At 40.1% G+C, this 27,348-nt stretch overlaps 2 protein-coding genes across 2 annotated transcripts in view; both read right to left on the bottom strand.

The window, feature by feature from the left end:
• The window catches only part of dpysl2a (dihydropyrimidinase like 2a), a 22,399-nt gene extending 11,489 nt beyond the window's left edge, over window positions 1–10,910 (bottom strand). The window contains exon 1 of the mRNA XM_077003568.1: window positions 10,567–10,910. Coding sequence (XP_076859683.1) covers window positions 10,567–10,608 — 42 coding nt within the window. The 5' untranslated portion in view covers window positions 10,609–10,910. The remainder of the gene's footprint in view (window positions 1–10,566) is intronic.
• Window positions 10,911–14,688: 3,778 nt separating this feature from the next.
• bnip3la (BCL2 interacting protein 3 like a) lies at window positions 14,689–26,797 on the bottom strand. The gene is made up of 6 exons (XM_077003566.1): window positions 26,629–26,797; window positions 20,158–20,410; window positions 18,374–18,455; window positions 18,075–18,181; window positions 17,775–17,930; window positions 14,689–17,535 (listed from the first exon to the last, which is right to left on the bottom strand). The coding sequence occupies exons 1-6, from the start codon at window positions 26,780–26,782 to the stop codon at window positions 17,487–17,489; spliced, it is 801 nt and encodes a 266-aa protein (XP_076859681.1). The 5' UTR covers window positions 26,783–26,797; the 3' UTR covers window positions 14,689–17,486.
• Between the last annotated feature and the right edge of the window lie 551 nt (window positions 26,798–27,348).

Here is a 27,348-nt window from a genome sequence, read left to right as displayed (position 1 = left end):
GTAAATTTCGACACGGTGTCGTAAAATAAATGTTATTTATCAAATATTTATTGATATTTAATCAATACATTTTTATCAAATATTTATTATTATTTATGGGGAGATGGGCCGCAGGCCGGTACAAATTCATTAAAGGGCCAGTTCTGGCTCGCGGGCTGCCAGTTGAACAGCCATGGTCTAGGAGCTGCTACACTCTTGGTCTAGGAGTTGCTACACTCTTGGTCTACGAGCTGCTATGCTCTTGGTCTAGGAGCTGCTACGCTCTTGGTGTAGGCACTGCTACGCTCTTGGTCTAGGAGCTGCTACGCTCTTGGTCTAGGAGCTGCTACGCTCTTAGTTTAGGCACTGCTACGCTCTTGGTCTAGGAGCTGCTACGCTCTTAGTTTAGGCACTGCTACGCTCTTGGTCTAGGAGCTGCTACGCTCTTAGTTTAGGCACTGCTACGCTCTTGGTCTAGGAGCTGCTACGCTCTTAGTTTAGGCACTGCTACACTCTTGGTCTAGGAGCTGCTACAATCTTGGTTTAGGAGTTGATATGCTCTTGGTTTAGATGCTGCTACGCTCTTGGTTTAGGAGTAGCAACATTCTTGGATTAGATGCTGCTACACTCTTGGTTTAAGAGCTGCGATGCTCTTGGTTGTAGGAGCTGCTACACTTTTGGTTGCATCACAGTACATAATTAAGGACTGTATCAGTGAGATAATTGCTGTGTAAGTGCTAATCTATGGGTGGTCTGCTGATAATAAGTAGCTATCATTGTCATGTGCGCCTCGTCAGACACCTGCTGAACAGAACTGTCCACACGACATACACACGAAGGAGCTCACTCTGAACGATTTTAGTGTTTGTGGAAATTTTCTCATCTTTCAGGATATCACAGCAAAGACGCCATTGCTGAATTTACTCCCTCACTGATTATTTATGTGTAGTTGAAGTTACATAAACTGTGAAAATGTATGTGCAAACTGTGCAAACTCTAATGAACAGGGTTTTTCCTGTGTGAGAATCTTTAGAATGTGTTCATAAAAGGTCTTTGCTGTCATGAAAGACAATACAGATGATTAATGAATGTTAATCAAACTCATTACTGTAATCTCCTTGATGGACATTACAGGTTTATTCAGAACAAGGTGGAACAAGAGTCTTGAAACTAAGGTTCCACTTAACAGACTCCATCTGATCTGCTGGACATACCAGAAGTTATACTAGAGCCAAAGAAAAATTCAGTGTACCTGAAAAACGTTTCACAAAGTCTTCATACTATGATTGTTCTACTGGTTGTTTGTCTGGCTTTCCTGGTGCCAAGCGTGACATCAGACAGCAGACAGATGCCATGTCCTTTTATTTATAAAGGACGGAATGTGGTAATGGAGCTTATGTTTAGTAGCACTGCAAAGCAAGCAAGAGTTATGATCTGCCAATTACTGGGGCTGAGAGGGAATAGGAAACAGGACAAAGCTCTTCTGTTTGCTCTGCTGCTAAATCTCTCTCTGTCCCATCCAACAACCCCCAACTCACACACACACACACACACACACACACACACACACACACACACACACACACACACACACACACACACACACACACACGCATATGCAGCATGCAAACAGACTGCAAATCTCACGTTTACAGCTTCACGGCTGTCCCATGATAGTTCAACTGATGCTGTTCACAGACTAATGTCTTGGGAACATCCAAAGCCCCTTAGTCACGGCTCTACATCTATGTACGCTATGGTTCCTGTGGTCAGTGTTTCTATGCTTCGTTACACCCACAGTTAAAACCCTTTGAGTCTCTGTGATGGTGCTCATACAGAGAAACACAATGCCATCTCATCATTATTCATTTTTGCTGCCTTTTCAATATAAAGCTCAACCATAGCAATTAAAACACAACAAAATATAACAGATTTAACAGTCCTCCCCACTTTGATCCAGGCGAATGAGGCAGGTCACCATGATCACCATGATCACCATGATCACCATGATCTCATGATCTGGTTCATTTCTGAGCCAGGGCTACTGAATGATGTTTGAGATCTGGTAACTCATGCACCAGTTTAATTTCCCTGTCAGCCAAGTACCTCCATACCCACAAGTTTAGTCTCTTAACTGGCATAGGCCTAATCAAAACTGTGACGTCTGTTTACAAATGTGACTGATGATTTTTTTGTGACAATGATTTTTAGTACATATCAAGCTTCATGGAGTATCAAAATCAAGATTCGTGTGTACAAGTGGATTCAAAGTAATCAAACCCTCAGAGTTTCGAGCTCCCTTATCTTCTTCACCATAATCTACATGACTACTAGAGTTAACTAGCTAGCAAGTAACAATGTCATGCTTAAATGTGAACCTAGCTGTATAAGTCCAAAATTATAATGAGCGATATTGTAAAATAGCGTTCATTTAGCAATCGATCTTTTATGCTTCTTCATCAAACCCTTCAGGACTTCAAGCTACCCTCACTGCTATATATATTGCTACACGCGTTACCTACCTAGCTAGCTAGCTACTGCTAACTAGCTAGTTGTAGATGTCGCTTCAGCAACTGTTTGCAAAATATGATATGCAAAACAATATAGCTCGCCAGCCAGTCAGATGTCGAATGAGGACAGAAAGGTTCCTGCCTTCTTCTTTGAGGGGTAGATAATTAATGATGTCATGATGATGTATTGGTTATGTAATAAATGACACACAAATCTCCCAATCACATGAGGGGAGTGGCAGGTGTAAATCTTAGTGACACACGAATATATAAATCAAATGTAGGCATGATTTTAAACTTCTATTCACTGGTTCAAAACTTCTACTATGGACAAAATGTAAAGGGCCAGACTTCAGTTTCATGAAATGTTCTGAACCACATTACTATGCTATCTTTACGTAGAGATATTAATAAAAACATAGATTAAAACGCGCTGCCGCGTTAGCTGCGTATGCTTGGTGGGGGGGTCTGTCACGTTACATCCCTGGTGGGGTGAATATTGCATCCGCTGAGCTCAGCACAGGACCACCACTGGAGGTTATGACACACTGCAGAACTATGTTCACTGAGATCCATGTCGGCAATGTCTGCCATCATTCTTCTGAAATATATGGAAGCTCTGGTTCCACAGCTGGAGTATTCTTATGCATACTGACCTACTGGAGAATAAATCAGACTGGCACTCCTCACAGATTATGTAACATATGTGAAGCCTTGTTATGAGATCAGGGTAGGGAATATAATGCAACCATCACACACAGACATTGACACCTTAATAGACACTGTAATTATTCAATGTAATTATACATTATTCAGCCATGATAAGTATGGCATGCTAAGAGAAAATGTCTAAAAAGATTTAAATCTGAATTCATGTTTAAGGATTCCCCTTCCTGCACCATTACAGTAAAGTTAATAGCATAAAACAAAACCATCCACTGTGTCATCAAATATCTCATTCCAATGTCATACAAACATCATGACTGCAAATGCCTTACTGGAATCTAAACCACAATTATAAAAACATGGCTTTATTAAAAGACGCTATATTAAAAGAAACACAAAAAAGTAAATCTTGATGATTTAAAAGGACATACCCTGTGACAGGACCAACGCTCAACAGTGTCATCTTCAAAGAAACTGGTCTCTGCACCCAAACTAAAAGAGATTCTGTGCAGCTCAAAGCTGTTGTGTCACATCTCCCGAGCCACGAGAGCGCCTCCTCTGGAGGCAGCGACACACTCCAACAAAATGCAGTCGAACTCCATTTCTAAAATGTCTGTTGGCACATCTGGCCGCTCTAGTTACAAAATACAATTGAGGAATACAGGTAGAGGGCACTGACCACTGCAGCACTGACCTCTGCAGCTCTCCAAACTCTGCTCTCCATTGCTTTGACTAGTTGAGGATTACAGTGGCTGCAAAGCTAGATGAAATTGCATGAATCTGGCTGATAATAAAATCTATAATTATTTTTGATCCAGTAGACAGAAACAAACATTGTTGGGGTAGGTGAAAAAATTTGCTATGGCGTTACTTCCATTAAAAGTGATCAAACTTTAAGGAGATTAGCCTACTCATAACTGGAAATAGTAATAACATTACACATGACTTTACTTTAAATGTTCTTTCTAAAACCCATACACATGTGTACCATTTGAAAAACATGAAGATGAGAGCTTGTTTTATTTAATTAAGTGTTCAGGGACACATTACACACAGGCAGGGAGTGACTGCTGACTGACCATAATGACTTCCTGTTTCTGGGTAAAGCTCTTATCATATTCCAAGCCTGGTTATAGAGATTAGACCAAAAGCATTAGATTTGCATCTTCCAACATGTTTTTTTCTTCTTCTTCTTTGGCTGTTTTGGGCTTCCTATCCACAACCCTTTGACATTATTTAGAAAAGTTGATAGTTTGGTATCTATTTTTAGGAGCCCTTATACTCCAATATATGTGTTATTCTTGATTACATAAGCTTTTGGACTACTCGTCCAGATGTTTCATTTTTGATTATCTAGATTCTAGACGTGATGGTGTGGATTGCTATTTGGGTACTGCAGCAAGATTCACCTTCTGGTGATTATCTTTGAAGTTGTCAGCAACAGACTTCATAATGAAAGGCACTGGATGGATGCCATCAATTCCCCATTATTCAGTGTGTTGTGTTTGTTCCGAAAGATAAAACGAATTTATGTCTACTCAGATTCAAGCTGGCACTGAGGCAATATTGCAGCTTTTGGTACAACATGATATCAATTGGTACAACAGCACCAGATGTGGCCACACGTGCTTGCAATAGCATCATTCAGTTGAGCTGGTAAGGGCCCAGGGATCCTCTATGTGTGCAACGAGAGTGGTGGTAGGTGGAGCACAAAGATGCACTGAAGGGATAAGTAACTATGCCCTTGCCCAGCTGAACATACTGCTCCACAGCCGGCCGACGTCACGTGCCTTCCCCTCTTAGCCTGCGCTCCCTGGGGGAAGGTGGGGGTTGCTGATCATGACCTACAGCAGACCTGGGCAAACAACGGCCCGCGGGCCACATCCAGCCCGTTGTGCGCGAGAGGCCAATCATAAATGAAACAAATATCTATGCCGTGCGTGCAATACTGTGACGCTTTTATTTTGAAAGCGCTACGTTTGTGTTAATTCCGTGTGGACGTACCTGCGTGTGTGTGTGAGCTGTGCGAGAAACACTGTAGGTGATCAGCGACAAGTTAAGGCTGAATTTATACTTTTGGGAGTGAACGTTGCACCTCGCGCGAACCTCCGCAAACGGCGGAAAATTTACGTGACGAATTTTAATTGTGCATTGTGTTCCAGGTTTGAAAAGTGCTGGAATTTAGGCTAAAGTACTTGAAAATGCTTGAAATTGTAACTGTATTTCGATTCACAACAAATAGCTGACTGAACAGGGGGGTATTCCAGAAAGTAAACTCAGAGTTAACGAAAGCTCAGGTTTTCCGTTCCAGAAACCGAGCTTAGAGAGAACCTGAGTCAGCTGGAAAATATTGAAATGGACCTTGAAAGTGCCGTAGAAGTGCTTTAAAGCTAGGTTTAAGCCAGGTTTATAATTGACGCGGCGCGAGGGTCCGCGCGGCGAAAATTATGTAATCGCGGTGGCGGAGGGCCTCACGCGCTGTTGATTCGCAAGGTCGTGCACCTCTTGAATTTTGTAACTTCGCGCGCACGCAGCGCTTCAGCGCAATGAACAAAGTCATGTTTGCAGGGTTCATACACCTTTACAAGGTGGAATTAAAGCATTTATACGTCACTTTCAAGGTCCATTTCAATATTTCCCAGCACGTTAAACTTAATTAAGTTAAATATTTATACATATTCGAAATGATCCGAAATAATTTGCTTTTTTATCACATTATTTAATTGTTGTTCATTTTCAAAACGCCCAATCTTAACGTCTTCACATTCTCTCATGTTTCATCCTGGAATTACAAGAGGCGTGTATTTGTTAACATAATACAAGAAAACTGTTCATTCAGATGGCTATTTGTTGTGAAACGAAGTAATTACTATTTCAAACATTTTCAAGTATTTAGCCTAAATTCCATCACTTTTCAAATCTGAAACAAAAAGCAACATTAAAAATGGTCAGGTAAATGTTCCTTCCCCTGTTTTTGAAGGGTGTTTCTTTATACCAACACGCATCCGGAGAACACTGCACTGAATATGGCGGCAAGTATAAACGCCTCCGCCGTTCGCGGAAGTTTGCGTGAGGTGGGCGGAGCCACTGTGATGACGTCATTATTGTTTGTGTGGCCCTCTGACACAATTCAGGTTTCTCATGTGGCCCCTTGTAAAAATTAATTGCCCACCCCTGACCTACAGAGAGTCTACCCATGCCAAACCAAACCCCTCTGGGTCCCAATAAATGGAAACCCCATGAGGAGTTTGATGCTGCTTGGTGGTAACACTGACACGTGCCACTTTTCATCTCCCATCATGTTACTCTGGCTGAGAACAGGAAGATATCACACTAAATGCAGAAGAAATCACTCCCAAGCTGCTGTGAGCAGCAGCAGCAGACTTGACGTGATGCATGAGAACGGCGGGCTATAAACTAGGTCGAACGCCTCGGGATTCCTGGGCGTACCGTTGTCCTGAGCGCTGACACCACAATGGCTGATGGGAGGGAAAGCTTTAACACACTCTGTGTTTCTTGTACACTTTCAACCGTGGATCACAGAAATATTCTAAGGCGTGGAGTTTCCATCATCCGATTACGTTCACCCCTCCTTCTGATGCATTACAGCGTACGCCTGCACCTGGGTTGTTTTTTTACAAATGGATTTGTGCCTTGTAGCTGTCCAAAGAATCTCTGGCTATCCCACGCATGTCTGCCAAGAAATTAATGTCTTTAACAGAGAAAGCTTAAAAAGGAAAGTTACTCTCTCCTTTTTTTAAGCTGATTTACTTCCTATATGTAACGTCCTTTATGTATACACACACACACACACACACACACACACACACACACACACACACAACAAACAAACAAACAATACACAATATATATGTATATGTAGATATACACACACACAGACATGCACAGACATTTGGGAAGGTAATACAGTTGCACCAGGTGTCCTGCTGTAATGACTCTGCTGATGTATGTCATAGTTATGGGTCTCTGTGAACTTTCCCAGGGAAGCAGCAGGAAGCTCTGCGATGAACTCCAAAGCAGGAGATATATATATATAGCGGTGTGTGTGTTATTAGTGCTGTCAATTCCAGGTGCCGCGATTAAAAGTCCTCACCAGGATTTTGCTCAAGCTTGCTAGATTTTCTAATTAGCAATCCAGGTAAAATTTGTGGAATCAACACAATCCAGGAAGCCTGAGCAAAATCCTGGTGAGGACTTTTAATCGCGGCACCTGGAATTGACAGCACTTTTAAATTACATAAACCAGAACCAAGTAATTTATAAAAAAAGCTTATAAAACCAGGAGGAACAAATCAGTGAACACATGTAGTGGGAAAATGAAATTGACCCTTTTACCCCACACAGTAATAATTAAGGCATCCGGTACTAATCACTGTGGGTTGTCCTCTTTGGTAGAATCATTACAAAACAGAAAACATCTCATGTCATGAAGTAAGTGGTGTCTTGTAACTCAAGGGTCATTTGCAGAACAGCAAAGGACAGTAGCTTGTTCTCAAACAGCATGTTTCTGAGCTTAACAGATACTGAGTGGAGGTTGATTTATTTATTTTTCAATCAACACACACGTACACACACACACACAGAAACACACACACACACACATACACACACAAAGGCCACAATGTCACCCATCATACATAAAGGCTTTTTTTTTTTACCATGGATGGTCATCCAATATCAAACGCACTATCTGGAACATTTATAGTGCAACATACTGTCATTGATACTATAGAGTACGTGTTAAATTATTCTAGCTGGCGAACTGCACAGGAAGCATATAGATTATGTTATCACCATTATTAATGAATATCACTTGGCTGAGGGACAAAAAATGTCCATGTAGTTTTTTTTCACAAACATGATGTCAGCTCATCTAATTGTACAAATGTTCTTGCTCACCCACAGGTAGCCTTTCCAGTAACGTTGAAGAAAAGTCAAACCATTATCTCTGCTCCAGCACACTCTATCAATAATTAATAATATAATCATTATTACCGCTAAAGGGAGTAAATTATCTTTAGAATACAGACATATTTTTTATTTCAGCGTTCCAAAATAGCTGTAATGTGAAACTACAAGCAACATGAAACTAAGAGCTACTGCACCCATCAAACAGCAATGTCCATTTCATTGGCGCAGACTCTATTTTTTGACAGATGTCTTTACATTTTTGTTTTTGCAAAAAGCAAAGTATCATTACTTTCAAAATTCATTATTTTCGGTCTTTTCTTTGCACATTTTGTCTCCAGCTTTTTCGTTAACTTAATTGGAAACATTTAACCACGGGTACGATGTGACTCCACACTGTTTACCACAGTATGCTAGTGTTTGATGAGGAGTGACATTCCAGTGGACAAGCTCTCAATAGTCATACGGCTCTTATGGTTTGTTTTGAACATGAGCTGTGGTTTCCTCACTGGCCCTTTAACTGTGTATTTTAAATGCCAGATAATGGAAACCGTGCCATTAGAAAGCGCAACACTGTTGCATTGCAATTTTTGAGTTATACTGTTTATACATATATATGTATGTATAAAAAACAAAAACAAATGTGACAACATAAAAAACAATGCTGTATGTTATTAATTATTTATTGCAATGCAACCAGAGAAGATAGTGTGAGAATGAAATAAAAAACTGAATGAATGTGCACCAGGTGTGTGCACCAAGGCAGTGGTCATGGTGCATTTGTTGAGATGTGACAGGATGACGATGTCAGACATTGCTCAAGCTGCTGAGACTGACACCAAGAGACCAGGAGGACGAGATGGACAAGTGGGACATGGAAGCAAGAGACAGACAGTGAGAGAGACCATACAGGAAAATGCCAGACAGACCTAGTGCCATGCAGACAGACAGAAAGCCAGACCGAGCTAGTGCCATTCAGACAGACAGACGCTGATGCTCTAAAGGTCTGGGTAGGGAGTTCAGTCCCTTCACCATCACACTTTACTGTCAACCTCTAGTGGCCAAAGGCAGGTTATTTTCACACTATAATGTTCTGGTACAATTTTTACCACTTCGTAGTAACAGCCATTTTTGTTCTCTGAAGCTTGACCTTGTTGGAATACGGTGAGCTACAGTGTGGACCGTACTTGCTCACTCGCAAGCCAGCCTTAAATCTGATGAATGTATTAGGTATAGTACAACTATTACTATTAAACTCTGGTCATATGATCCACCACAATACATTACATTCATGTGTGATGCATCAAATAGTGGATCATTAAGATTTGCGGTCTAAAGACAGTATGGCCGACAGCTACTTGCAAGTTAGCTGAAACTCCAGACATTAAGATGGCTGAAGATGACTGTGGGCAGGATCTAATTTAATCTCTCTCGAGGTGGAAGACCAGCTCTCCTTTATTAATCTCTCTGTCTTTAATATCTCTCTCGAGGTGTGATGATTACTGGGAATCTATTCCCCACCTAAGATGTTACTAAAAACAGGAAGATCAATCCAGACACGCAAAATGTCTTGAATGTACACAGGGCTGTGTTCTTGGCATAGTGCTAACACAGAAAATTCAGCTTGATCCATGACATACAGTTTGCATCCACTGACCTACTTTTCAAAAAGAGGATTTCCATTCAGCTACTCTTGCGACAGTTTCTCCATTTAACACGATTATCACCACAGCCCTCTAGTTGTTCAGTGGGGGTAGGAGGGAATGCTATTGTATGAGAGCCAGCTGAAGTGAGTATGGGTTTTACTAAACACGAATGTTCTCTTCAAGGTGCATGCTTTAAGCGTATGCAAAGCTATTGTGTTCAAGGTATTGTCCAGTGCTGTTACACTTTACAGTTCTGAACATATTGAGATGCTTTTAAAAACATTAGAGTTAGAGGGCTATTAGTTTAGAAATTCCACTACCCGGTGCATCACATTAACATTTGCAAGCCAGGTTGGGCTCTGCTCTGTCCTTCATTTTCAAAGCTGAATGTAGGTTATAATCTATACTAGAGTGTTTCCAATTTAGGCTACGAACCACATACGACGCTCAAAAAGATTTGCTAACAGGTCCATGGCATCCAAACCAATGCATAATTCGTTGAAATTTAATTTAAGATATTTCCACATAGCTCAGAAGGCGAAGCAATTTTACTGACATAATTGGACCAAACCATGGAAGACGATTGCATGTCATTGCTTATAGAGAAATCCCAAATGACACTATGCTTTGAATTTTCAAAACGAGCAGGTTCATTCCGTGTCTAGGTTCATTAAAGCGCTTTCGTTTCAAACCAGTACCTGCAGTACCTTCTCAAAGCATCTTTTTCGTTCTTAAGGCTTCGTGCCCCTTCTCTACCGTTTCAGCACCAGCGGGTCCACTATAGGCTTGGCATTAAAAAATAGGTCGTTTGACTGTTAAAATTCTTAAATACTTACAGTGATGCGAGGGATGTTCTTCTTGCCCTGGTATCCGGACATCTTAACGGTGATTTCGGATCCTCCGTTCGTATTGTTCCTTGCCTTTCGCACAATCCGCTGGCTCTGGAAGAATTGATGCTCAAACGATCGGGAATAGTCGACGCCCTGCAAACTGAATGACACCCGCCCAGTAGTTGTTCGCAAAATACGCTAAAAATCCAAAGCCAGTAGCTCGCAAAGATGTGCTTGGACTCTGTGAACTGGTGAATAGAATAATATCCCTAGTTATAATGACAGCCTTTTCCCACGTTCCAGCGTTGCGCCAAGACAATTCAGACCGATGGCCGATAGGGAGAGATTTCCACGGCGAAGGCCACCGCGCATGCGCAATGCCCCGCCCTGCCACCCCACGTACATTATTTTATTCCATGAGACACAGGCCAGAGAACGGAGCGGCTTAATCCTACAGCCTACAGGAATGTTGTGTTAACAATAATTTGTCAGGTTTTTGACCAAATGAGCGAATTTGTCAGGTTTTTGACCAAATGAGCGGATTTAGGCTATGTACAATTGTTGCATTGCACACACAGCAATCTAGCTGGAACAAAACATATGGGCTGAACTCTAGGATCCAGCGTGAACTGGGTTTGATGTGGGTCAAAGCCCATTGTTTTGTTTAGCAATTCTTCCACAGATTGCTCTGTTGAAAACGTTTCAGATCATGTGTCAAAATTCACTTTGTTCTTTTTTGGCAGGATTGATACAGTATATAGTGATATATATTAATGTGTGGTTTGCACTAGTTTTTTTAGTTTCGGTTCTTAAAAATAAACACACAATATACCACAGTGAAGTGATAATGTGACATAGAGATTAAACTCATTTACGTCCGTGTTGGGTTTCGTTGGGTTTTTATGCGTTTGATGCTTAGACCTACATTCTGTATTTCATGGCAGGATTTATCTTTAGTTTTGCTTGCTTTATATGATTTTTTGTGTAACATGTGGGCTGAGACAAGAATATATACAATATACAACATATAAATAAATATATACAAAAATATAATTGCAATGAATTTCAGAGCTAAAATAAATCTATGGAAAACGTAAGATTTTGAAGTATCTGCAAGTATCAAAGAGAAAGAAACTTGAAATCACTTTTTCGAGGATTTCCCTCAGAACAGACTTCCACAAACCAGGACCAGTACCAACGCCACCACCCCTGCACATGCAACCTCAGAACACCTGCCATCAGCCAATCCTGGTTATGTGACACAATAGGCTCCTCCCACTGGGATTCTACAGTTGCCATGGGCTACATGGCAAGCTGCTGTACTATAAACCTCATTTCACTTCAGTATGCACAAAGAATCCACAAAGCTATATTTTATAGGTTTCTGTAACTCAGAAATGTAAGCCTTTCTTTACTCACAGCAAGAATTTAAATATAAAACTGGGCCAAATCTCTAGACTTTAAAATAGACTCCATGCTGTAGCAGCCCATATGTGAATTATGATGACTCTAAAAAACAGAGCAACAAGCCAGAAATTAAATGTAACATTTTTAAAGGTTAACATAAAAGATCCAGTGTTACTCTGAGAATTCAGGAATTCTTAAGTCCTTTGAAGCCATCACACAACTAAAGTTAGCATGAAACTTCCCATGTCTCATATAAGTCTTATTTTTAAGTGGTTTTGATCACTACTCAAACAATATCTTCAGGCTTTACGCATTCCAGTGTTAACACTAAAAAATAGACTAACCATAGAAAATGTGCTACTTCTTAGAGCCTTTCCTTCCGTACTTGCTCTGAATTGCTCACTGTTATCTTAAAGGACAAGTTTACCCAAAGTCATATGTGATAGCTGGCAGACATGTCTATGACATTTTATGGATGCCAAAACAGTTTTGGTATCAATATATGTAGTTTCCAGAAATTCTTTCCACCACTAACTTTTAGGCCACTGAAATTACACATTTCTCAATGTTTAATGATTTGCTTATAAAAATATATCATCCAGTTAACTGCTGTCTGAGGTGTCTGATGTGCCAAGAAAACTAAAAAGGTGAATTTCACCTTTAAAATTTACACTACCCATATAACTAGACACAAATTATCTTTTTTTGTCCCCCTCTCTCTGTGGCTTACCATGGGGAGGCAGTGATGTGCATGTCTGTATTTGGAAAACATTTCTATTGACCTTTTTTCCCAATACAAGAAGGACTTGATATAATCCTGCTGTAAATATCTCAGAAGCTAACTCTGAACCAAAACATCCCCACCATTTATGAGTCCCTCTTACATGACTCATGTTACCCTGATCTGACATTCATGTTACATTGCCCCAAGCAAGCCAGGTTAATACGACAAACCCAAACCAACTGTTCTCCATATTTCAATGAATGAAGCAACATCATGCTTTTTCATACTTTTTCACTGGACTAGGCTGTCTTTTACATTAGTGATTATTATCCTTGCATTGTACTAGGTTTACCAACAAATACATTCTGAGAAGCAGAAAATCATCATATTGACTATTTTTAATGCAAAGAAAACAAGAAATACAGTATTTGTACAAGTGTAGTGACTCATTCAATACATATCTTACAAACAACAGCCTTAAAAATGCTTTGGCTAAGGAAAGTTCACAAAGTTTCTGTTTTAAACAGGATTTCAAGAAAGAGAAAGCAAAGAATAAAGTTTGAAGTCTTAAAAAATCTTTTCAGTTTTCATCTTTGCATTTTAATTCAGCATACCAAATTAAAGTGATTAACCGAGCAATCACAATTCTTTTACAAGTGTCTTACAAATGTTTTCTGGGGTCAGATATTTGAGACAACCAGCTGCATATGTGCAAACGTTAATTACTAATAGGTCAGCAGTGTAAAATAATAACATTTCGGATGGAGGTTTGCATTGTAATAAAGAGCTCAGTTCAAGTAAAAATAATTCCAGCATGCAGTAGTTAAGAGAATGTCATGAAAAAGAGATAGGAGTGTGGACAGCAAAGAAAATAGATTTGAAGAGTAAATATTACTCAACCGATGAACTTAAGAATGAATAGAGTTCATCTGGAACTTGATAGAAGACCACACAGAAACAAATGAGATGATCAATTACTACCACAGAAGAGCTGGAACAAGTGAATCCTGCTTTGTGCCTTTATCTACTTTTACAAAAGTAAATGGTTCATAATATCATATTATCTTTACACACTGATTACATTTGAGATCTCAAAGAATTCACTTAAGCACAATGAAGTCAACTTATCTCCAATTTTACAAAAGCACTTATAATATTACCACTAATTAACTGGTGGACTGCCATTTTGACAAATTGTTTGTAAAAGGACGCCCATACCTTTTCCATGCATAAGGACAGGAGAGACCTCCGGACTTCAGGACACATGCTTGCCTGTCTGTCAGGACAGAGTACTGATAGCACACATTCTCATGTCATAGACCACCGACGAAGCCATGCATTCATACTCAGCAAGCGAGAGAAAACATCTCGCATCTCTTCATGGAAAACGTTCACACATTCCACACATGCATGCATTAGTTAGACATTACTCCATTTCCAACACAGACTCTTCACTATTCAATACAAAGAGCGTTCAGCATTGGTTTTACTGAACTTTAACCAAAAGTGGTGAAATATGGATGGGTGTAATGTAGGACTGAGGAAAATACTCACTGTGGGGAACAAGCTTTGATTTGTTATACTTACTGGGATTATTGATTATAAGCATTCAACCTTAGTCAGAACAAAATTCTGGTCTTGATGTTGATTTGAACCACCATATAACAGTGTACTTTAACATTGTAGCAAAATAACTGATATAGGTAAATATTACGTTTGCTAATTATTAATTTAAATCTATTCCATGTAGTTAACAAATGCAGTCTGTATTGCTTTATTAGAAATCCAGATGCTGATTCTATATGAGTAAACTAAAACATCATAACAGATTTTTATCCATAATGCTTAGCAAAGTATGAGTTTTCAACTTTGATCAGTTTGGAAAAAGGTGGTTTTCTCTGCATTCACTGAATTCATTTGCAAAAAAGCAAAGAAATACAATGCACACATGCATAGCATGACAATAAATAAAATGAATAAATGTATCTTTGAGAATGTTGGGTTGTATGTGGAATTTTAATGTACGTTTTGTCTTTTCTCCAATATGTGAAAAACAACAGAAACTAAAATATTTTGTTTGAACACTTCTATTACTACCATAATTGAATGAAAGGCGGACAGGGCATGCCAGCCATGAGGGCCCTGCCCTCCAATAACAACGTATTCCAGTTGCTCTAATCATGATCATAGCAAGAGAGGAAAAACAAATGTGTAACATGAACAATATAGTATATCTACCCCTTAAAGACAGGGCAGGCCTAGTTTATTTTGCTGTAACAAGCTACGATGTCTTCATTCACAGTTCTTTCCTCCCACTCTAAGGAACACATCTGCCTTCAAATGCAGATGCAAATCTGAAGCATCGAACAATGTATTCATGCAACAGAGGACAAAAGGTGCAAAAAAAGCTTGAGGCATTTTCATAAACAACATAATCTAGTGCCTCATGGATCCTCTACCCACCCCCCATCTACATGGAACATGCATTGGAGATTACAACATATGAAGCCAGGATGCATTCTTCTTTTGACAGGTTACTGTCCAAGATTTAAATGGTCACACCAAAGTTTTTTTTATATATGTATAAAACAAAATCCGTAATATATGATATTCAATGGCATGAGTGTTAATAGGATCGTAAGCATCATACCAATACACCTTGGCTTGATTTAAATGTTTAACAACCATAAAAAGATCCTTATTGCAGGTCTTACCATGGTAATGAAATGTAGTCACATTAAACAGACACTTTTTCTGTACCTTTGAAGATTAAAATAATGAGAAAACTGAAAAAAATCCACTTCACTTACACTGTTAAATGACAAATGATTACAGAAATGCTTCACATTACAAATTAAATTAGAAAAACTAAATAATGTGATGGGGCCATCATAATAAACCCAAAATGTTTTGCATGGTATTTTGTAATTCCAAAACAGTGAGAAACATGTTGATAGGAGACAAACAAACTCAAACCAACTTAAATTGTATTTCACACAGGCCCTTGTAAGCGAAGGTTGTACTTCAGGGGTTGATGTTGGGTCTTTACAGATGTAAGCATCACAATGGAGACCCTTTTGGCACTAAAAAGCATAGGAAGTTATTTCTGTGAGACTGGATCAGGACAGCATGATATGCATCAAAGGAAACAAATGTGCAGGTGGCAAGTATAGTAAGTGTAGTGTTGTCCAGCTGACATGTCCCTCAGAATTAGAAATCGTGTGCACGTGCTCCACCGAATGCTACTATGGTCTGTCTATGAAACCTTTACCTGAGTCGTCTATGTGCATGAAGAATGGAAGGGTTGTTTTATTTGTAACCTATTTTTTGTGGAGGTCAGAAGTAAAATAGCACTGGAATCTGTATCCAATAATGGAAGGAAATGCGAACTACATTTTCCGCATTAAATTGGGAATGGAATAATCAACTCCCTTAACAGCACATTTCTACACTGGGGAGACAGAGAGTATAACTCCAGCTGTTTTTCTACCAAACTTGTCAGCTCCTATCAAATAAGGTTTAACTTCCTGGTTCAAAGTTCCTTCCTGCTGGATAGATAACATGAAAATTTGAGTTTATTTCTAGAGGGACATGTGGTAACAAGATTGGCTCACTATTTGAACAAAACTATTATAAACGAACACAAGGGCTTTATTAACAGTCCGTTACTCAGAAATAGAATAATTAAAATATAACAAAATAGTAATAAGAATAATAGTAATAATTTAAATTTACAACGTATTCCAGTTGCTTTAAAATAAAAAAAACTCAAGTTTGCTTTTCCGTCTTTCGTTCAAAAGACCCTGTGGACTGTATTAGGGACACTTAATTTAAGATTGATTTGTAGGAGCCAGAAAAAAAAACTAAGCTGGGAGTGGACGTACTTTAAAGTTGGAACAGCAATCTAAGAACAGTTTGGTACAAAATCCAATTTACATGTTACCATAATGTATATACGCTAAGACATTTTTGGTGTCCAAATCTGGTATACTCAGTTTTGCATTCAAGCTACAACGTCAGCATAGCTAACCAATAATATAAGCTTACAACCACCTTGATACAATCATGCAACTGCACACTGAAATCCAAATGATTAGGAATATGGTTTCCTTACTTTTTAGCTACATTAGCTTCATAGCCCCAGTGCAAAACAGAGCTAGACTAGAATTGACCTTTAATTGTCTGGCTTCTCAGAACACAATCTCTTTGTCTAAAGGCGCTTCAATGGAAAGTAAATGGGACCGGAATGATGAATATTATAGGCAACATCCAAACATAACTGCACATCATCCATTTACAATCCTACACACAACTAAACCTAACAACACCGCCGCATCTGTTTCATAGATACAAAGCACACTAACAAGATAAGAAGTGATAGCTTGGTAATGTGCTGGTGGTTGTAGTAGTTGTGTGGGATTTGGGAAGCTATGTGTTACGTCTGCATACTAGAATAAATGAAAGGTAGAATGGTCAGTTGTTACTAATTACTAATTACATCTTCATACAGGGGAAGAAGATGAAACACCTAAAACAGGTCGCTTACCCACAGTGTTAGAGGCAAAGAAAAACATCAACACAACACAAGAGCAACACATAAATCTTCACCCAGTAAAAGCTCACGAGGGGAGATGAGCATAAGAGCTAAGAACTGGGGAATATACAAGCAAGAGGAAGAGAGAGAGAGCGTGGGTGTGGAGGAGAGTGTATCTAACAGATGAGTTAGAGATGTTTGGACACAACTTTGCCACCGCTGCGTCTGATGGAACTTCCAGGCACTGGTATGGGTTTAGGCTTAAAAGGAGCTGGTGGAAGGCGTGGTCAGCCTCTTCCCGATGTAGACACTAGAAAGAGTGGAGTATATTAACTCGTGAATATTTTAGACCATTTCATTGGAAATCATCTAAATTATCACCAAACGCCAGTTCCCCTGCAACGTATGTTCCCAAAGTCAAGATTCTGACTTTCCCAGTAATACCATATTAGTGATTATGATAGGTTTGCTAAACTGATTTCATGCCTATTTGATGTCAGATAAAATTGATTTTATTAAAACAGATTTCTGACTTGTGCAAAGACCCACCCCAGTCCCAGGGCGAGGATGTGGGAGAGCAGCAGAGAGGGGATAAACACTTTGAGGAACTCAGCTGAGAAGACCCCTCCTTTCTTCATGGCACCCGTCTTTCTCATGCTCAGAGAGACCGAACCTGTACGCTTTGGGTGCCGGAACTGGAACTCCCTAAGAAAAGTAATGAATTTCAAACAACTAATTCACTGTGTGCAATTCATCACCATGGACTAAACACAAAAAACACATTTTACGATGTTTGTTTTTCCCCAATTCACACACAACATGTCTGTCATTAGGGATGAAGTCACTCACTTGGGAGGAATGTTTTCGGGTCGACTAGACCAGTCTGCCACCCAGCCTTCCCCTTTATTCACCAGTATGTCATCCTCTCTGTCCTTCTCCACACTATCATCCTCTGACTACACATAACGGAAGAGGAAAATAAAAAGTCAGTCCAACAGGGCTCATGACAGTGATGCTATAAAAAAAAAGAAATAATCACAACACAACTCTTTCTGCACACTCACGGTGAAATCCTGCCCCACAAGCAGTTCTTCAGTAAACAGTGTTGTAAGTTCAGTATGCAGGTTGTAAGTATACAGTACTCTTACCTGACAGTCTCTCTCACTTGGCATCTCAACATCAAAGGTGATGAGACCCTCATCATGCTCAGGACTGTGAGGTCTGGGAGGACTTTAACATAAATGGCAAACAAAGAGCAAATGTAATATATGTAGTAGGGGTGGAGCAAAAGCAGAATACAGTATTCGGCAAAGCACAAATAGTGTGATATTATGAAGTTTTTTAAACGATTTGCTTTCTGGAAGAAAAAAAAGTCAGATGGCTGGTGTTCCCCATAGGTGGTTTATTATTATGTTACATCTCTTTTGCTATTGGACCTGCAATGTGTGAGGTGTACTTTGTTTGACCGGGAGAAGATTCCTGTGGCAGTGCAGATACTAACTAACTAGATAGATTGCCAGTTCACCTAGATGCAATTCTCGCTGCTCAATCAGCCTACATGCCACCCGGATGCAGACATCACACTGAAATACAGCGCTATAAATAGCTGTTCTAGCAAAGTTGCTGCGACATTATTTCAACTTAGACGTAGGGGAGCTCATTTGACCATGTGGAGATTAAGATAGCATTGGACTTTTAGCCCGTTAACCCTGTACATTAGCATTATTGTTAACTTTGTAGAAGTCTACCTTTTGGACGATTGCTTCAAATTGTATTTCCAGTTGATGACTGTTTGAGATATTTACCACGTCTTTTAGGCAATTCTCCTTTTTGATGACAGTAAAGGCTAATTAGTTCCATTAAGTTTACTAATTAAGTTAGCAGTGTATTCACCACCCATTTAATTAAATCTAGTCATTAAGGTAATAAGTTGTCAATACACTGCTAACGTAAGTCTAGTAGCTAAGTTAGAAGTGTATTGACCACTCATTTCATTAAGTCTACTAGTAAGGTTAGCAGTGTATTTTGAATATTTATTTGAATACAAAGAATTTTGCTGCCTCAACAAATACAGATACAAATACTGGGTTCTCTGTACATCCTCAGTATGTAGAGTGGTAAGTTGTGAAGAGATGATGAGCCATGTGGCAACATTTAGTGTCAGCAAGAAGCAGTTTCTTATAGGGCTGAAACAGCAGAAACAAAATTTCATCATAATCTCTATACATATATAGGTTATTTTTAAAGACAACAAAACTGAATTGAGTCTCTTTCAGTCCAGTCTTCTCAGGTGGAGCAATATGTCAGTCTACCAGTCTAGCTAAAAATTCCCCCTTCTATAAAACTTCATTGGTAATTTCATTAATAGTATCCAAAAAATTACATACAACACACACATTTGTAACAGGTTTGACAATACAAAAACTGGTCAAACGCCTTTACAAACAATATAAGGTATAAAGACCAATTCAGACTGATGCCCTTTAAATCAATCTTTAACAATCAAACAACAAAATACAAAAATCCTTAGTAGCTAACTGATTAATAGAATGAGTTTAATGTATTCACTATTCAGGTTTAAGTAAGTGACTAAACTCCATTTCTAGCCTGGCAGTGGCTTCACTGGGAAACCAAGTGTGTGACATCTGTCTGTTTTTCCTCACATGTTTCTCCTCCTGTTATCCTTGAATTGACAACTTTACTTTTCTCTAAGGTTTGTGAACATCTCTCTTCAAAATTATGCAAAAAGTGGGATATTAATGGAGCTATCAACGATCAAAGTCTCATATCTGGCACAATGCTCTTAGCACCCCCGATTATCAGAGTGACCTATGAGGTATTTGGGTTTCTTGGTAAGATCTTGCTGTTTACAATCAATTCTGACCTCCACCTCCATCACTTCACCTCCCTGATCTTCCCACAGTTCTCTGACCTGTTACAGGAGGAGCTGCTGGGGCTGGACTCATGCTGGGCATCCAGGAGGATCTTCTCCATGTCTCCATTGTGGATGGATGAGGAGGAGGGCACATGCTCAAGTCCTCCAGCCAAACTTCCCTCCCCCACTTCCTGTGTGGCCTGGGGCTCCCCCTCATTGCCATTGCCCACAGAGGCAGAAGTCAGGCTGGGGTTCAGCTGCTGGGACACAGGCCCCGTGTTCCCATTCAACTCCAGCTCCACCCAGGACCCTGAGAAACCAACCAGTGTATTTTAGTGGTGTGAAAATCCAAGGACAAATTTTGATATGACTCTATGCAAGGAGGTGCATGAGGAAAGGCGACCTAAAGTCTCCTACAGTGCTGGCTCAGATAGTAGCTCCAGAGGACCAGCAAACAATACAAGCACACTGGAATACATGAGGCATTCTCAGATGTAACGTCAAAATAGAAAAATAGAAATTGCATTTGGCTTTTGGTTTTAGAATATACATGAGACATGTCTGGGCACTGTCTGACCCACGCTGTTGCTAGGCAACAATGAATTCGTGGCAGAAACACCCATCACATATTGAATCATATACAAAACATGCTTTTGAAAGATGTTCTACATATGCCGTATACATACTGTACACAAACGTTTTTTTTCCTTTTACCATTAATTAATCGATTATGGGTAAATGCAATGTCACTGCATATTGAAAGTTTACATTTTTACAATAAGTCTTTGATGCACAATTATGTTTCAATCACAAGTTAGACTGGACTAGGACTACTAACAAGACTGATTTTCATGAAAAACCAAAGTTGAAAACAGGAGGAGCTTGACCCTTTCCTCGGTTCCATTCTAGAACAAATATCACTGCAGTACAGAAAAGTTGGCGGGCTTCCATTGATTAAGCTCAGCTGGGCAATCCCACTTCATAATCTGGATCTGATCCAGCTGCCAATAGGACAGTGTCCATCATCTCAACACGTCTGTTTTGTTTTCTCACAGTCAACAACACTGTAGGACCTTTCTGTGCTTGCTTAGCACCACAGAACAGTTGTCATGGCAGTGCGTGAGTGTAGCATTCCACTAGCTTTTCATCAGAGAGGCATCAGTTGTCACCCTGCATTAAAACAATAAAAACTTCAGGGATAAACTCCACCCAGTTGCCTAACAAAGAACTATGGAGCCATGGCCCATTGTGCCACCTTCCTCCTTCACTGGTCCAACAGTTCTCATCAGTTTACTGAGCTACCAAGCATCATGTTTCATCATGAGTATGCTCCAAGTTGTCCAGAAACTTCTTCTACTGATTTATGCATTACAATCAGGGCCAAGAATCAAGCAAGAGTCATGGTTCATAATATTGAAAAGATGAACAAAAATTTTTTAATGTAAAATATGAACAAAATGGCAACAAAGATATTAAGTCCCGCAGGGAGATCCAGGTCATTACATGTATGTCACATTGATAAAATTCAAGCCATGCATGTCAAATTGCACGACGTGGTCTGTATGGTTCCTTCTCTCTCACTGCTAGCTGAGAAGCTGCTACTCTGGCTTTCAGACTAGTATCAGTCGAATCCACCTAAGGACCAGACGGCGAGGGGAGGATTATGTCATCCCTGGCATGTTGTACTGACGTAAATCAAACTGCTCCTGTCCTCTCCCTCCTTAACTCTTAGCCCCCCCCCCCCCCTTCCCCTGTCTCCTTTATCCCCCCCCCCCCCCCCCCCCACATCTCTTAGTGTCTTAACCTAGTTGTGTGCCATTATGGCTGCTAAATCTTCCAAGTCATGTCACATAGTTTGGACTGGGAAACCTGGTGATAGTGTCACAGGCTTTCTGTAATCTGATTAAAGGGTTGAGAGATTTAATTTATTGTGTGAACATGCATACAAGGACATAGATGTCACCAAGAAAGAGAAAAATGGGGCTTAAAGGCAACATATTAGTATGCAGGATATGTATGAAGGTAGAGTTAATAAATATACAGCTATTAGGCCAGAATATCATTTTAATTTACAGAGGACATATAACAACCGTTTTAAAGTTCCCTTAATAAAATGTATATGACATGCTTTTGATAAAATACTAAATACTAAAATACTACAAGGATCAAGCATCTCCACCTGTCAAAACAGCCCTGCTGAGAAAAACTAGTTTGATTGCCTGATCCTTTAAATGCAACTGTTCGCATCATCCCCCATGTGGTATGCTGTCACGAGTTCACCTTTGCACTACAATTGCAACTGCTGAGTGGGGACCCTGGAGAAGCATGGCTATCAGACAAAACAATGGTGCAATCAGATATTCTGGAACCAGAGTCAGACCCTGAGTTTGCTCTGAGGTCAGCACGCTGCCTACTCTAGCAGCTACACACACCCTGACATACATACCTACACTGTACACAATGTGCCTAATTACAGAAAGATATTTAAAGCATTTTCCCATAGCACAACATGCTAACATTTCTAATCTCTGAAAAGCTAGCTATTAATCACATGTTGATACGATGAACTTCAGAAGTTTGACTAACAAACTACACCTACACACTATAAACCATTACTTTTTATTAAACAATTATAGAATATGGATAGAAAAGACAAGAATGTAGAAATAAAAGAATAAAATCATTTCCACAGTGTCCCCTTTAAAAGTGCTGAGTCAGCACAAAGATCTGACAAAAGATAACAAAAACAAGTTTTAATTTAGTAGAAAATCACTTTTTACTGATGATTATGGACAGATAAAGTATTGTGCTGTTTGTCACTGTGCACTGCAGCCTTTTAGTTCGACTTTCTCTTACACTGGTGTCAGAAGTGAGATGATGCCACTGAGCTGGAAGAAACTGAGTGGTGTATCAACAAACCCAAAGACAAGCATCCAAAAAGGTAATAGCTCAGAGGAAAGCAGTACTGAGTGCTTTGTCTGTCCCCCACCTGAGAAAGGAGGCATCCGGCTTGGTGGGGAAGGAAGGCCACAGAGCCCAGCTGGTGCCTCACATGTCAAGGGTGATGGCTGACATGGCATGTATCCACTTTCCATGGTACATTGCTGAGGATGCCTGGAAACTATACTTCACAAAGCTGCAAGGGGCTGACCAGCATCATGGATGGACAGTGGTCATTATGGAGATACAACCATGCATAGTACTGGAAGGGAAAACACTATAGAGGATTGTGTTGCCAGAACAACATGACGACCTAATAGTATTGTCCATGGTCCTCCACAGCCTTTTGGGCAGGGGCCAGTGTTATTTATCAAGGAGCCAGTCCTGGTAAGGCCAACAAGAGAGTGGATAAGCATGCTAGCAGCAGAGCTCAGCAGCCATAATCCAGTCAGTGTTCAAGAAGGCAACATAGGAGTTATCACCGCAACACTCCTCTAATGCACTGTCACCAGAGGGTTTTTGATCATTGCCATCATGTAGGAGACAGCAGATCTATTTTTGGCCTTGTAGGCAAGTATCAAAGTTTTAAATTTGATACAAGCAGCTATAGCAAGCGAGTGAAATGAATGGAGTAGTTGAGGGACATGGACAAATGTAAGGGCTTTGAAGACCAGCTGTACTGTAACGGTCCAGATGAGTTGCAAGAGTCTGGGGGCACAAGAGGATCTTACACTATTACTTACACTTACGCTTTTACATTGTTGAAAGGAGTGACCATTGAGTTGTCCAAACTGCCACAGTGCAACACAATGCTATGAGACCCAGGGAGAGACAATGCAGGTTGAAAATAAACAACTGGTGCTGATCCATCCAGTATTGAAGGTCTGAACCCACAAGAACAGCCCTCAGTTAAGATTATTGCTGCAGATTCTGGGTTGAGTGCAGTGTAGGTTGAAAACAGCTCATTGCATCTTTGATGCTGGCTCATCTGTGTCACTGCAACAACCAGGCATACACCCTTACATTATGAACGGCAGACTTGGCTTTGAAGCGATGACAAGCCCCTGAGCAGCACCTGCGGTCTTGGCAAACAAAGAAGATAACGGCTGGTGTTCCTGTGTGGACTATTGGCAGCTCAACACTATTACTAAGCCAGACTCATATCTGCTCCTGTGCATCGATCTTGGATCGGCTGCATGACGGACATGTGCTCCGCTGCACATGCACTGCTCCAAACTGTGCATGACTAAACAAAGGTTAAAGTTGCATGCCCTGCTCCAGTCTCTCCACTCCAGAGTATTTAAAATGCTGCGAATGTTCTGAGACCCTTTCCTCCAAGTGATCCAGGAAACCACTATGTCCTTGTGACCATGTAATATGTCATGAAGTGACCCGAAGCACATGCAGTCCTGGTTCAGAACATGGCCACTAGTGAGAGTTCTTCTGCTGGTTTGGGTTGCCAGAAATAGAAAAAACTCCACAGGTGAGTAACACCGAGTTGGTCGTCATGTTTGAGGTCTGCAACTAGTTGGGTTTCAGGAAGACTACGACTATGACACTCACTACTCAGCTACCCATTGGTACCACTCAGTACTAGCGTGACTGGGACCCTCACTTACCCTTGGTCCCGTCACTTACCCCTGGTCCCGTCACTTACCCTCACTTACCTGCTCAGGATGCCCATGCAATGTAATTTTTCAGTGGGGGACTGAGCAGGACAGCATTCCCAGAGGGGGCTACACCTAGCACACCTGGCACCGCCCCCAAGCTTATTTACAAGATCACCAGAGATCATCTGGGTGATCTATTTGACTCACACTAACAAGGATAGCCACTCTCACCAGGGAGTGGCTAAAAACAGATAGGGAGTCTGCCCAAAAATCCAGTTGGCATAGGAGGGGCCTTATATAGCAGCAACTAGGTGAGATAGTGTCCATTGCAGGCCCAGGTCCAGGTAGAGTAGAGCAGCACACAGCAAGAATTCCCAGGACAGCATGCACCTCTCTGCAGCCTTATTTAGTTTAAAAATTTAATGCTTATTGTTGCTATTAAATTTCTCAATTATGTGTGGCTTGGAGTAAATTATTTTTGTTTGTTTGTTTAACTAATGTTATAATAGAGTGTTATCCTAAGTGTGTTTTTCAAACTGTTTAATGAAAGAACTTTAGGAAGAACTTTACATTTGGAAGATATGACATTTCCAGGTATTTTTTCACTACTGAAACTGCACTATAATTCAAGATGAGATATTTGTATGTATTGTATATATCGAGTTGGTATAGCAGAGAAGGGACAACTTAAGACATTCTTTCTAAACACTACTAGACTCTACTGAAGGTGTTTACAGCTTAAGTAAGGATTAATACAGCTAAGTCAGGTTTGTAGTACTAAGCCAGAGTACAGTAAACATTCACCTGTGTGTAGCAGTCAGTGTTTCAAGCACCTCTTTTGGTGCAGTATTGAAAACTGGCATATTTTAAGAATGTCTGAACACAACATTGATAAGGTGAGGTTTTTAGCAACTACTCCACATAAAATAAAACCATCTGAAAAATATCTAAGAATGTATTTTAGCCAGCGTTTGTACAAATCAACAATAAATATAACTATAATAATGTTATTAATAACAATAAATCATAATAATGTAACATGTTTTCAAAGCAATCGACAGTAGTGACATTTTGGGGAAAATAAGGCTGGCCTATGTGAGGAAGGAAACGCACACACTTGGGTAAAGTAACTGCGACAGTCAGGAGAATAGTACAAACAGGTTATTCTAAGTTTACAAGTAGCGTAGCTGGTAAATAACGAAATCAAGCACATTCGATTTTATCATTGATGTAAACAAACATCAGATCAAAAAACATATTTCTGTTGCACGACAACGCTTTATCGCCTCCAGTCACGGCAACCGTGTGTGCAGTATTTTTAAAACCATTTTTACTAATAGATTTTGCAGATATTGCAGATAAAACGCTAGACTATTCGATGTTACTTTAATGTTTTAATCGTTGTGACAAACACAATCGTCCTTTGTCAGAGTTCAGCGAATGCAGAATACAAACAAAATATAAAATATGCTCAGGTCAAGAGTATGACCAGTATGAAAAATATGACATTTGAACATTTAAAAATAGAGTACGGAGCAAACCGTTTTAAAGCTTCTCCGTAAAATTGACACAGTTGCCTGGTTATTTACAATTCCCCGCCCCGTCTCCATTTTTCTCATCCCCCTCCCTTGCCTTGTTTTCTATCGCGTTAGCCCCGCCCTCCATTACACGCTAATACACTATCCGACGACGGATTGGTCTATATACAGTCAATTATTACTCGTCTCTCGGCAACGCCGCAAGTCTGAAAGCCCAGGCGTATTTTTATTGGTATCCTTAAATGACGCAATTACATTTGCCCGCCTCGACCCCGCCCTGCCCGAGCGAGGAGGAAATTCCAACCATTGACCAAAGTGAAACAATAGATGTTGCATAATAGCGTCCAAAACCCGGAGAGAGAATGGGATGGGAACAACAGCATTACAACGTGAAAAATCACTACGCGTGTTTTCATGTACAATATTTTAAAAAGATTTACCATTCAGCCCTGGCTCCTCGTTGTTGTTCTGCTGCGCGGCGGCTGTGGCGGACATGTTGCCTCTCCAGTCACTCGCGTCCGTCAACACAACACGCGCACTGTCTTGAACGCGCAAACGCCAGCCTTCATGGCCCCACCTGAACTGAAACGTCATTGGAGAGTCACTGCACCCAAATTCATCAGACACTTGAGTGAAATTCATGCATGATTGTGCGTGGGATCAGAGTCACAAACCCACAAAAACCTCACGTTTGTGAGATTTGTGTAACTTTGCTATAAACCAGCCAGGTCATATGAGTAAAATTATTTTATAGGCTACCATCCATGCCCACGTTTATTCAAAACAGTTGATTCATCTGACCTGCTTGTAGTTTTAGTCCACAGGAATTGCTATATAAATAGATTTTCTGTTAATGCCTTTTAGGAAAGCAAAAAGGCTGAATTTTTTGTTTAATCCAGTAAATGATGCACTATTGAATGAATCACATGGACACATATTTTAGAATGCGATAGTTGGTTAGCTCGTTATTGATGGTAGAGATTTTCTTAATCAGGAGAAAAGTGTCACAAATTACACAACCACCTTTGTCTGAAATTATGACTATATTTATTTTTTATCAGCAGATGACATTCCATGATTTATAATTTATGTGACGCGGGGGTCGTGGCGAAGAATGAGACACGGAATCCTTGCAAGTTGACTGACGTCACTTTTAATTT

The sequence above is a fragment of the Brachyhypopomus gauderio genome, chromosome 4 (assembly GCF_052324685.1).
Source record: "Brachyhypopomus gauderio isolate BG-103 chromosome 4, BGAUD_0.2, whole genome shotgun sequence".
Classification (NCBI taxonomy): Eukaryota; Metazoa; Chordata; class Actinopteri; order Gymnotiformes; family Hypopomidae; genus Brachyhypopomus; species Brachyhypopomus gauderio.
The sequence above is the reverse complement of the archived record's forward strand: the minus strand, read 5'-3'. Positions and strand labels throughout refer to the sequence as shown.